At 37.7% G+C, this 13,135-nt stretch overlaps 1 protein-coding gene and 1 pseudogene across 1 annotated transcript; one reads left to right on the top strand and one right to left on the bottom strand.

Annotated features, from left to right (window-relative positions):
- Positions 1 to 964: 964 nt before the first annotated feature.
- On the top strand, positions 965 to 4,031 carry LOC145486827 (uncharacterized; annotated as a pseudogene).
- A 5,442-nt stretch (positions 4,032 to 9,473) lies between these two features.
- LOC145487410 (uncharacterized) lies at positions 9,474 to 11,873 on the bottom strand. The gene has a single exon (XM_081466186.1). The coding sequence runs from the start codon at positions 11,871 to 11,873 to the stop codon at positions 9,474 to 9,476; it is 2,400 nt and encodes a 799-aa protein (XP_081322312.1).
- Positions 11,874 to 13,135: the final 1,262 nt, after the last annotated feature.

Here is a 13,135-nt window from a genome sequence, read left to right as displayed (position 1 = left end):
TCCGAAAACAATAGCCAGGACACAAGCGAGGTACTGGAAACTAACCGTTTGCGTTACACGCAAGTTATGTGACCGACGACACTGAGTTTACCTATGCTTAACGCACGCTTCAACAAATTTTAGCTGATTAAAGAAAACAAACAAAGAAACGAAGCCTATCTCCATGTCGTTCAAACTTAGTTTCATAACGTCACTTCTTCTTTTACTGTCACTATTTTTAGTTTCCTCTGCCGTTGACTAAATTCGGCGAATCCAAAAACAGCAAGCGTTCAATAAAAGTGCTCAGCAATCAGAGAACCGCAAGTAAAAAGTCGGTTCGATTTCACATCTTCACTTGTTGCATATTTGCGAAAGAAAATTGCCATAGTCTTCTCGTGTTTAAATTAAGACTCGCGCGTGGATTGTGGCGTCTGGTTTATTTTGTTGCATGACAGGATCAAAAAAAGATAATTAATTTCGGCCGTGTGATAACTGAGATCTCTCGCCTCACTGTGACAAGCCAAGGTTTCATTTTACGCATCCTGCTGAGAATTTTTTTCTTGGGTAAAGCTCCTCATGGTTAATGACAGGAGAACCGAGAGAACCTGGTACCTAACATGGAGACCGCTGATTCTGCTTTTTGGAGATCGGGCACTCACAAGGCAGCTATGCTCTTATGAAGGGACGGTAGAAATCACCCCCCCCCCCCAAAAAAAACAGTGAACATGCAAGGGCAGACTTAGTTGTATTAATCTTACTTGTGCGAATAATTAGCTATTTATGAAAGAAAAAGATGCCGGCAAAACCAGAACACAAAATTAATCATCTATTCAGTCAGGAGACAGGTAGAAATTGAATCGATACCTCATGGAAGGGCAGAACACGGACTACGTTTGGAAAGGTGCAGAGAAGTTAGCTGAGTTTATTCGGCTTTTGTTGTTTTCATTTTGCTTGCCACGGCAGAGAGGGATGGCGGAAGCTTACAGGGCGGTCAGTTGATTTTTTCTAATCGTTGTTACTGTACTAATCTTTTTAAAACTAGATTATATTTGACTTTTATTGTAAACAGAAGAATTTTATTTGGCTCTTGTTTAGCTGATCGTATTGTGGCAACAACTGTCCATATCGTAGTTTCATGGGACATCTCTGTCAAACATTTTTTTCTCATTAATTTAAATGAATTTGTACAATTTGGCCTTGTGTATTGATAATAATGATAATCAAATGACTTCTGTCGGGCATATAGTTTATTTATGTCCCTCATAGCATCATTTTGCACCCTTGCTCCACTTGGGTGCAAATGATACTGCTTGGGCCACAGTTAAACTATATGCCCTCCAAAAGACAGTGATTGTCCTATTAACTGCTTTCGAGGAATATGGAAATGGTCACAATTTCAAAGAAAATAAAATAATTTTAGCCCTCTGCCTGGTTATAGTCCCTATAAAGTGTTCAGTCCTCGTATTCTCCACTAGACGCCCTTATGATTTCACTGAGTACTAGATGTGGAAAGCATTTTCCACACGGTGGTACTGCTTTTTAGTCTTGCTGTAGAATTGGGCGGCTAAGATGGAAAATTCGCCATGGTACCCGCATCATCTCAGTTTCCCTCTCATTGACCACACCCCCTTGTACAAAAACTAACTCGTGCTTGCTAGTGCCAAATATAGACGTGTTCTTATCAAACACAATGTCTTTGCAAATGTGTGACTTCGGGGTTGGTAGGTGTACAGGCTGTCCCTCTAACATTAGAAGAAGATCGTGCCACGGTATTATTTGGGGGCTGCAACGAAAGTCGTTTAGAAAAATGACTTCTGACTGCTCCTCGCTAACCCATGCGAAGGTAGTGGTTGCTGGATTCAAAAAGGTTTCGAAGTTGACAGTAAGTGGCTGTAACAAGAAGAATATTGTAAAATTTACCACAGCCTTTCTCTAGTAGGTTCATGACTGCTTCCGCAAACGATTGGTGGGAAATTCCGTTCCACTCCAATACCTCTAGGGCACAATTAAACCAGATACCATTGCAATCATCAGGACAAGTGCCTTCCTTGGCTTTTTCTAAGATTTCCAGCTGAGATAACCTGCTTCTTTGAAGCCTCTTGTTAGACTCCGCCATTTCCCAGCCAGTACATGTACTTAGTACTTCTGCAACAGCTTTCGGTCCCCTGTTAAGGATAAACTCTGCCAAGTCCGTCTTCGCCTGCTTTTGTTCATTTGCCAAAGCCAGCAGCTCAGTGCGAGTTTTAATACCTTTGTCCGAGACCTCAAAAACACTCAAACGTGAACGGCTTAGATTCTTGTCTGCTCAACTCGAACTGCCCTCTTCACCCGAATCACCACCACTGCTCTCTTTGTCACTTCCCGGCTCTCGCACATGTGTGCGGCTTACCAAGGTTTGACTGGCAGTCAACGTCCGAGGTGTCCTTCGTTTGTTAGATCTGGGTGATTTGACAACTCGACATAACTGTCACCCGCTTTTGTCACATATACCCAGGCAGAATAATAATTGCAGTGTTTGCTAGAGAAATGAACATTAATTCTCCAGTTTTCCTTGATGTAACACCGCATTGTATTCCAGCGTTTTACTTTGTTGAGGTTTATCACAACGTGAAAGTGAACTCCAAACTTTCCCTCTGTTTGGCCAGATTGATGCCTTTCCTGGGTGCACACCCACAGCACCTTGGAAGCATCTGTTGCTCTGACAGCTTCCAGCACTATATCTGCGAAACCTTGTCTAGTTGGTATTGCTCTGTTATCTGCTTGGCTGTATGTAATTAAATATACTGTACACCCGGGCTATCCTCGCCACCACAGGTCTCGTTGTCTTCTGAACTTTCATACTGGGATAAAAGATCCATACTGTGCACATGTAATGCCTTGACTGAAAACTGTGCTTGTTTTTGGTTATCAGAACAAAATTATTTATGTAAAATAGCAGTGGCCCTTAACAATGAAAGTCTCTTATCCAGACCTTTCTTGGTTTTTTTTTGTGTTTGTCTTTGCATAACTTTTCTTCGATTTCTACAGCTTAACAGTAGCAACAATCCAATTTCGACTTTGTTATCTGCCATCTTTGATTCCTGAGAGGTGAACTGCGCTTGCACAATAGTACGACGGCCCACAAGGGACATGCTGCAAACAAAAAAAAACGCTGCAAACAAAAAAGAAACGCTGCAAACAAAAAAGAGACGCTGCAAACAAAAAAGAAACGCTACAAACAAAAAAGAAATGCTGCAAACAAAAAAGAAACGCTGCAAACAAAAAGCAAATGCTGCAAATAAAAAAGTACGCCGCAAATAAAAAATGAGCACTGTAAATAAAAGACTTATGCTGCAAATACCAGAGACGCTGCAAACAAAAAAAACGAACGCTGCAAGTAAAAATTACACTGCAAATAAAAAAGAACACATCATGCACTGCACTTGGCTAAAGGGACTGGGCAAATTCGTCTTCAGACTCTCCAGAGCTTAAGGTTCAGGTCAGCTTTTCCCGCAAATTTTGCTGTTCGCCATGTTTTGCTCGGGTTGTGGCTCACGATTACTCACTGAGGCGAAATTTTGTCATGGTTGTGGGTTAACTATAGGAGTAAAAGATGACGATTCTTTGTGTGTTGCTGAATTAGAAATGGAATCTTCAAAAAGAAAGCGAAATCAAAGTACTCCAGTCACCTTTGAGGAATATAGAGAAAGAAGAGGAAAGGAACTAAGCTCGCGGTTTGTTAGTAGGAAGTCTGTGAAGAAAGCGAGAAAGGAAAACAGCGAGAGTGAAGTCACCATACATATCGGCCTGATAAGGTTAAAAGACGGAGAGCTGAAAGTAATCCACGGGTCGACATTGCCGCTTAAAGTGTTGCCATCGATTGGTGCTAAGGAACCAAGAAGATTGTGAAGTTCAACAGCGATTTAAGTTTATGTGGTGCCACCAGTTTTGTATTGCTGTATCCTGATAGAACCAAAGTGAAGTACCTTCCAGGGGGAATGGAACCATTTACACTACAGCGATACAAAGAGGAACTTGGGAAGTCTTACAACCGGATTACCTTATACCTTTGAAAGAAAACAGCTATTTTGGATGCCCTGTTTATGAAATCATACAACAGTGATGAAAGTGACGTTGATTTGCCTACTTACGAAGATGTAAAAACATTTTAATAAGGCTTACTGCCTTAGATTACAGTAAATTGTATGTGGTAGTCAATGGGCTCTGGTATTTGATTGATTAGTACTTTAACAGTCCCTCCTCCTAAGCTGCATATTATATAGCTCATACAAAAAATTGAATATCTGAAGGGTTAAAGATTTGCTTGATGTAGCAATAATGATTAATGGGTCAGTTTTCATACTTATTGCAGTTGATGAAAATGACACAGGAAACAGAAAGTGAAGGAGATACTGGGAGGCCTAGGGTAAACCACGCTGTCACAGACAACCTGACAACCAACACATCCACAGACTGCACCGTCCAGACAGCTACAAGCAACATAGCCACAGCTGAGACAGAAGCAAACTCAGATACATTAACTCAAGGGGTTCAGTCAGCAGTCACAGGCCAGAGCAAACCTGCTTTTGCAAGTTCTTTTTCTCTAAAAGGTATTTTTCTTTTGTCTAAAAATAATTTGGTTGTGACAGTCTTAGTCATATTTTATTATTTTTTGGTAATAGTTTTATATACACTTACCAAAACTTAAGAGCAATCGTCCCAAAATTTCGCCTAGAGGTATGCAAAATGAAAAAATCGAAAATCCCCAAACTTTGCCAGGATATAGGTCTGGATGAACTATTTCTAGAAAAAATACTGTAAGTTCGATTAGATTTTTATTTTACGCGAACGGCGACAAAATCGGTTTGGCGGCTTTCACATCAGTTTCACGAGCTCCAAACAACGCATTATTTGAGCTTTGCTTAAAAATAAACAAAACGGTAAATCTGGCCATTGAATATCTTAATGAAAAGAACACATGTTTACGAACAGTCTGAAATATTATTTGTCCGATTCCATCGCAAACTGAATTTTTGGGCAATTTTTGCTTTTCTTCAATATTTCACTCATTTTGGTGGACAAAAAAAAGGCAAAATTGACAGGGTAAAATAGCACCTTGGTACATGGCATGGAGTTACATCAAGTTAATCCAGTGAAAGAACAGGGTTTCTTCTTCAAATAACCGCAATAAAATTTTTGGGCGACTAAAAATGCAAAATTTTAGGGCGCCAGACAAAAGTGGCACAAAGGACAAAACACGCCATTCCTTGTCACGCAATTAGGGGTGAAAAATCAACAATCCACTTGTGGAAAAGACAATAGGCCAGTTTTGTGGCATAAAATCGTTACTATTCGGAATAATCAAAGGCATCCTGTGGTAAGCTCGTGGAGTAAGTAAGATACTGTCAGGGAGCTGATATAGCAGATTATCAAGCCTATAGAGTGGCTGCAAATGCAGTGTAATACATTTTCTGTCGCACGATTTCATTCGTTTGTTGTAGTCATTGTATCTCGAGTCTTGCTCATTGATTAATATACTTAGTTGAATGGGAGTTTCGAAACCACCCTAGTAGAAGAATAGTTTATTCAAGAAATACTGTAATAGCAAGTAACAGTTTATTAACAATAACTGTAAAGGTACATTTATTCGTAAACGCAACTGTACTGCACAACTGAATGTCAGTGCGTACATACTATTGTACTTTGAAGTATCAATGGAAACAGGACAGAATAAAGTTTGTTTGTCCCTTGAACGTGCTTGATCCTCTTTTTCTTTAAACGTGATTGGTCTTCTTTTCTAGTTGTTTTAAACACAGCAGCAGTGAACATTTCAATTTTATTGGTGACACACTATCGATGGGAACTGCAACAGGAAAGATCAAAGTTTGTTTGTCGTTAAAATGCAATTGATCCTATTTTGCGGTTGTTTTAAATACAACAACACTGAACATTTCAATTTTACTGCTGAAACACTATCAATGGGAACTGTACCAGAAAAGATTAAAGTTTGTTTGTCCTTTAAATGTTCCACTGCTTGTTGATCTTTGTTTTTAGTTAACTTTGTTGGATTTTAGTGGTTTGTCCTTTGTTTTCTTGGTTGCGTTTCTGTCCTTTTGTCTTGGTGTACTTTGTTTGCTTCTTTGTCCTTGCTGAGATTCCTGTGATTGCTCCTGGCTGCTGACATTGGGTATGGATTTCAGTAGCTGTTCATCTGTTACTTCCTCCTGAGGGTGCTGTCTCATGTTAGTTACAAGCCTTTGGTTAGGCAAAAGTTGGAAGTCGACATTTTCGATCAGCAGCATTTTTTCAATCAGGGTGTCGGTGTCTTGTTTATAACTGTATATATCTTCGGATAGGAAGGCGCTGATTATTTTGGGAAAAGCAGTAACCTTGTATATTGTGTCATCTTTCTCTAAGTGGAAGTTTATGTTCATTTCATAGTAACATTGCTTCAACAGCATTGCCCTGTTGCAGCTTTGACAGTGGATTACCTGTGATCCTGCTGTGTTGAGAGTGATCTTTTTTGAACAGTCTTCGTTGTTGCAAACTGGGTTGGCATTTATGGCTACATTCATTATGCTTGGGCAGCACAGCCATTGGGTGTTGTCTTTGGTTATGGCACATTGAGACAAGTCTTGTGGCTCAGCGTTCATAATCTGTGTTGTCTTGGTTGTAGACAGACACTTGCCATAATAATATCTCAGTTTGGTGTCTGTTACGGTGTAAAATTTATTTTCATCCAGTTGCTTGATATGATCTTGCCATACAGACAATTCGATTGTGCCAGTGCTATCGTAGAGAAGCGCATCTCTCACCACAGCCCCATTTTTTTCTGTAGTAGTTTCAGGGCCGTTCCATTTAATCATTCCACTCACTGTAAATATACCAGATGTCAGGCTTGTGAGCAAAGAGTCAATCTTTGTTACTTCCTTTGTTGGTGGAGAAAATTTGAAGTCCACATCATGTGGAGGTGCATCAAATACCTCACTGCTGTAATTGAAGAAAAGAGTTCCAGTGCTTGATACTTGTAAGTGCTTTACCATAATTGGTTTTTGTGCAACCATGGCATCAAGAAACAGTTGGCGTTTTGAAAACTCGTGTGCCTTCACCATTACTTTGAAGACTGTTTTTTGTTCTTGTGCTACTTGCAAATGGACATCAAAGAAGGTGTTGGATGACTGACTACTCTTCTGTATTTCAGTACAGAGTTGCACATACCCTACCAAATCTGCAAGGTAAAACATACATGTTAAAAAGAGTTTGTATCATATATGGTTAGGGCTTGTCCTACAACATTAACATTGTTTAATCTCTTTTAGACCAGTCTTGTTTACCTGTGTTGATTATACATGTAGTAGCAAATGGTAGAGTGCATTTTGATTGGCCTATGGGAGTTTTTGATCAGAGTATGGATGCAGGATTGACATCATGAATTGCGCTCAGAAAGGTTTTCATCTCAAAATATTTTGCTTTTAAAATCATTGTATAAGACAAATTGATTCCATTTGGCAGTGCATGTGTACTCTTATAATGCACAGAGGACATCAAAATGTGGAAAGAATGTGAGTCACGGTACTTGGCTGTGGGTCATCGCATACACACCCTGTACTTCTTTGTTCTTTGTTCTTGCCACGTTTTGATGTTATCTGCGTATTATAAGAGTACTGCAAAATGGAATCTATTTGTTAAATACATAGAGATGCTTGAATACATAGAAAATCAAATCTTACCTGTCATCTTGCTGGGTGAGCAAGGTGGTGATCCTCCAAATTTCATACATTTTGGGCTCAAAAGGCCAGTGGGCAGTCCTATGCTCTGCCCTATAACAACAGATCACCAGAGAGTGTATAAATATTAACAAGAATATTGTTTTGTTTTTTTTGTTATTATTATTATTAGTAACAGTATTATTATCTGGATTTCAACTTCTTTTTATCTCTTTGACTACTGAAGTAAAATTTTCATTGAACGAGGTGGTTCTAACTTCATCATCTTTGAACAAAACCATCGAAATTATCACTTGTTGGAAAGCTAGTGAGAATTACTTTTATGTGGTGCTGTTAGTTTTTGAATATTGTGTAAATATTTTTGTCAAAGTTTTTTTCAGTTTATTACTTTTGTACACTTGGTATATGAGCTAAAGGGTTACAAGAGTGGAAACTTCATTTTTCAAAGGCAAAGAAAATGGAAATTAATCAGAGGTTCTTACTTGTTGTGTCACTGGAGGGTGAAGATGCAGGGCTTGAGGAAGCCATTGCTACAACTGTAAAGGAAAAGTAATCGCATGATGTTTTATTTGCCACGGGACAAACAAATAAATATTGGCTTGTGATCACTAAAATAGGATTCTAGAGTACCCGAGTGTTCTACCTGAGCTGGTATACTAGTATAAATATGATCAAGGAGGGAATGGTAATCTGTTGTGCACTGAGAAATAATTTGTGTAGACTGTCTTTGTTGTTGAAAGTATTTCTGGAGCTTCTTCTTGCTTGATGATTCCTCTAGAAGATTGACATTGAAGTCACCAAGTATTACTACTGGGGTAGTGCTGGAAGATTCTGGTAGCAATGCATCCAACAACAGATTTAGTGTGTTAATTAAGACTTCCAGTGGAACTTTATTTTTTGAACGATATATCCCTATTATGTGTAAATTTGGAATTGGGTCTTTTAGTACTGTAACAGTTATTTCTACATCATTCATGTTAAACCTAGTTGGTGTGGTCAGACACGTTAATGTGTCTTTTACATAAACTGCAGTCCCATAACAAGTTCTAATATTGCTGTTTGGGCAGTAGTCATTCCTGAACAACTTGAAACCATCAATTTGGTAATGGAAAGATGAGTCTAAGGAACAAAGAGAGGTCTCAACACAAATATTTATATCAGCTTCCTGAACATTAAAGTCAGATGCAACATCCTCATGATGCAAGTGGAGAGACCTTACATTGTGAAAAATGATTTTAAAGGTATTTGTCAAGGTTTGTTCATATAATGATGGAATACAAGGTTCTAATGGTTGTGTTCTTAGTCTGTGCATTTCTTCACTGACTTTAAGGGAGACAGAGACTTTCTTTTCATTCAAGTTAAGTATATGTAATCCTGAAATATTACGAGCTCTACTAAGCGCAACATAATGCATGTGATCCCTACTTGTTGAGGGGAGGTCAGCAACTAATTCATTAAGTGTATCACCCTGGCAACGATGGATAGTCTTTGCTGCAGCTGGTCTCAAAGGAAATTGTCTTCTTAGAACTTGAAGTTGATTTCTGTTGGATATTTTGAATTGTCTCGTTATTTCGAAAATTGGTGTCATGTTTTCCATTTTATCTCTTAATAGAAAAGAATATTCTTTGCGTTGCTTATTGCCTATACTTCCATCTGAGAATGTTACCCAAATAATGCTTGGTCTCTGAGATTTTGCGACTCTATAGTCAATATCTTGCACTACACATTCTGCTCCATTGGTTAGTCCATCACTTACGTCAACATTTATAGTCAAGTCATACTTTGATCCTACTGTAATATTAAGTTTTTTCTATAAGCCCATTGTTTTTGAAGGATCATCAGGGATTTTTTCTTTACTTCATCTTTCAATTCATCGGATATATCACCAATAACAATGTCTATAGCATTTATCTGAGCTTTTGCACTTTGGGACAAATTGAACACAGCTTCATTGTTGGCGTTTACTAATGCATTGCTTGAAAATACATGTGTCAGGGAGGCTGGATAATTTGATTCACCTGGTTTTGATTTCAGAAGTCTTAATTTAAGTACTGTGATATCATCTTGGGTCTGCTTCCCTTCTCTTAAACGATTTAACAGTTCTGCAAAATCTTTATCATCCTTTTGGCGCATTATTTCTGTTAGCTCAAACATGGAAAAATATTCTTTCCATATGTTGGTAGCAAATGCACTGTAAACATCATTACTTCTTTCAAAAATCCACTTGTCAAAAACTGGTTGCAGTTGATATAAGTCTCCTACAGCAATTATACTTAAGCCACCAAATGGTCTGTTGGTATCTGTTATTTGTTGGAGTCTCAGATTGAGAAAATTAAACATACCACTTCCTACCATTGAGATTTCATCAATAAATATAACTTGCAACTTTCTTAATTGTGTTCTAATGGTATTCAGTCGATCTCTGTCCAATGTGTAGTAACTAAAACCTCTGTTTACTGGTATTTTGAATGCAGAATGCAATGTATTCCCCTTTATATTAAATGCTGCCTTTCCTGTAAGTGCTGCTTTCAAGACTTTAATGTTGTCAGGATTTTCTTGTGGGATTGTGTTAAGATATCTATCAAGTACTTGGTATAATGCATTAGTTACTGTACTTTTCCCAACTCCAGCTCCACCACTTAACAATAATCTCAAAGGTTCATCTTTGGTCTTGATAGAATGCAGTACATAGTAAAAAAATTCTCTTTGTTTTTTTTTTAAGGAGCGCACAAGTTTCCTGTAATCACTATCACTTATTCTATTTTGTTGCAGTTCTTCTTCATCATTTGACCTTGGCAAAATTCCACTATCATTATAAATGTCACATTGACTATATTCCTTACTAGTACCTGGGTCAAAACAGCCAAATAGTTCACTTGGTTTTGTCTTACAAGCAAGATCTTGGTCATTGATATGTTGGGCGTTTGGAGCAACAGGTCGAGAATTTTCTTCATTATTTTGATGCTGTACATGTATGTCATCAACAGCTGCATCAAGGACATTTGAGTGGTGCTCATAATTCTTTTTGTTTTTATTTATTATATGTTCCACTTGCTTGTACCTTTCCTCATATGAAAGGGAACTTCCAAGTAAATCTTTACGTTCATTTCTCCAAGGGTAATACAACATGAGTTGCTCACGATGATAGTTTTCAGGGTCTTTGTCTTTGTGAAATCTTATAGATCTGAGAATTCTAGATTTTCGACGCTTAACAATTTTAAATCCCCCTCTCATTTGATATTCAAGTGATGCTTCTAAATGTTCATCACTACTGTGAAGATCATCATCAGTGTTTTCATGAAAATCACTTTCAGGAAGATATTCATCCTGAAGATTTGAAATATCAAAAGAACTATCTTTATCTCTGATGCAGTTGAAGCAAGCAATAAAATCTGCAAGACAAACATCACTTAACTGTTTAGGTCTTCTTCCATAGCGTTTGAGAACATTATCAGATTCTACATCAGTAGATTTGTCAGGTAGTTCTTTAATTTTGTCATGGCTTTTCAGCAGAAATGTCCTTTCATCTGGGTTGGAAGTATTAATAAACTGAAATTCTCTAGATGATCTTCTCAAAGGCATTTGTAAAACTAGATAAACTGCTTCTTGGGCACTAATTTCAGCAGCATTCAAGAAAGCATTTCCTATGTGCCGTACTCTGTTTACAATATCTTTGTTGCCCGAATTTGCCTCTTTGCTTGCTTTGTCTAACAATTTACTAATACCCCTTTGGCCTTTAGTTATATAAGACAAAATGTAAACAGCACATGCGTAGGGATCTAGTACAAATTGTACGTCCATGTTTGCTTGCCATGCTTTTAATAAGTTAGTATTATAATTATTTACCCTTATTTCTGATGGTGATCTTTTAAGTAATAATGTTGGGCGTTTCAAGGAATACTTTATAGCTGTAATGTAATCACACTCTGATAATTGAAGTTTTTGAAGAAATTGATGGAATGTTATATCTTCTCCATATTTCATATCATCAAGTAGTTCCTTGACTTTGGTATAATTGTCTTTAATTATCTTAAGCTGACTCTCTTCATGCATGAATTCATCAAGAGGTTGAAGGATAAGAGTTTCTTTCATTGGAGGCAAAGGAGAATTGAATCGGCAAACATTGTGCCCTAGTTTCTTGCAAGTTTTAGCATGCCTATGCAATTGTAAATTGACTAAATCTTTCATTTCATCAGATTGACTGTTTTTACATGTTACAATACTTGTCCACAAAATGTACAACAGTATCATCAGGTGCCTCTCCATAGGCTGGTGCTCCTTTAACCCAAAATAAAGCATGAATGTGAGGAGAACCTCTTTGTTGAAATTCAACTCTGTAAAAATAATCTGCTATCTCTCCCAAAGGCATTGCAGTGCTTTTCAAGACATCTTTTATGAACAACTGGACCATGTGTTCAAAATTTCTGGCACAAGTAACAGGATCGTTTTGAATAAGGTCTGACTTCTCTTGCCAAGACATGTTTGCAATCTCATGATCACTATAATCTTTCTGATGTACAACTCTTCCCAATATCCTCAAAAGGCGAGACCACCTTGTTTCGGCTGCAGAAAATGAGCAGAACCAAGTTGGATTACCTAGTTGATGTATCATTGCAAACAAATCTTTTTTGGACTTTTCAAAGTATGGGGGTGAACCTCTTAAATTTCTTAAAACTCTATAGCCCTCATCGAGATTTATAAGTTTAGAAAGATAATCATCAGATTTAAGTTCACCAGCTGTGTATATTTTTCCCTTTGTCTTACATTTTCTTAATGATATTCTTGCGGTATCCTGAATTTGCTTTATTTGCAATTTTTTCAGTTTGTAAAATATATTTGGCACAGACTCTGCAACTCTCCTGTCTTTGCTTCTCAATTCCCATTTACATATAGTGCTATAGGAGACAGGCACTTCTCTCTCTTTGGAAGAAGCTCTTTGTTTTCCACAAAAAATAGCAGGGAATGACAAATATTCAGACTCTGTGTCCATGAATATTCCAAGAGGTCTATTCCCTTCTCCTGGTGCAAAGCTTATAATTTTGTCAACACCATTAATCATTTCTTGGGGTTGTAGCAAAGTGTCCAATGAACCTGAGAAACGTTCTTCGACTTCACACCAGTCATCATTGTCATCAACAGAGTCAGTACTACATGTATTTGCACTTTCAAGGCTGTCTCCATTAACATTTACATCACTAGGACTGTTTTTAGACAAAATCTGTTGGGTTTCACTGAGAGTTTCTTGAGACTCATCAGAAGAACATTCTGTGTTTGCTTTAGGATCTCTCAAAAATTCATGCCATTTATCAGTATTTTCAGAACATATATTGTTAATCCAACTCTCTTTCACTTTAATCCCTTCTTTTTTAAATAATTCACTTGTTTGCACAAGGTATCTGATTGCTTCTAGCACTCTGCGAGGTTGAATGTGTTGAAATTGGTAGTGATGT

This window comes from Orbicella franksi, chromosome 5 (genome assembly GCF_964199315.1).
Source record: "Orbicella franksi chromosome 5, jaOrbFran1.1, whole genome shotgun sequence".
Taxonomy (NCBI): Eukaryota; Metazoa; Cnidaria; class Anthozoa; order Scleractinia; family Merulinidae; genus Orbicella; species Orbicella franksi.
Note: the sequence above shows the minus strand (reverse complement) of the source record. Positions and strands in the feature narration are given on the sequence as shown.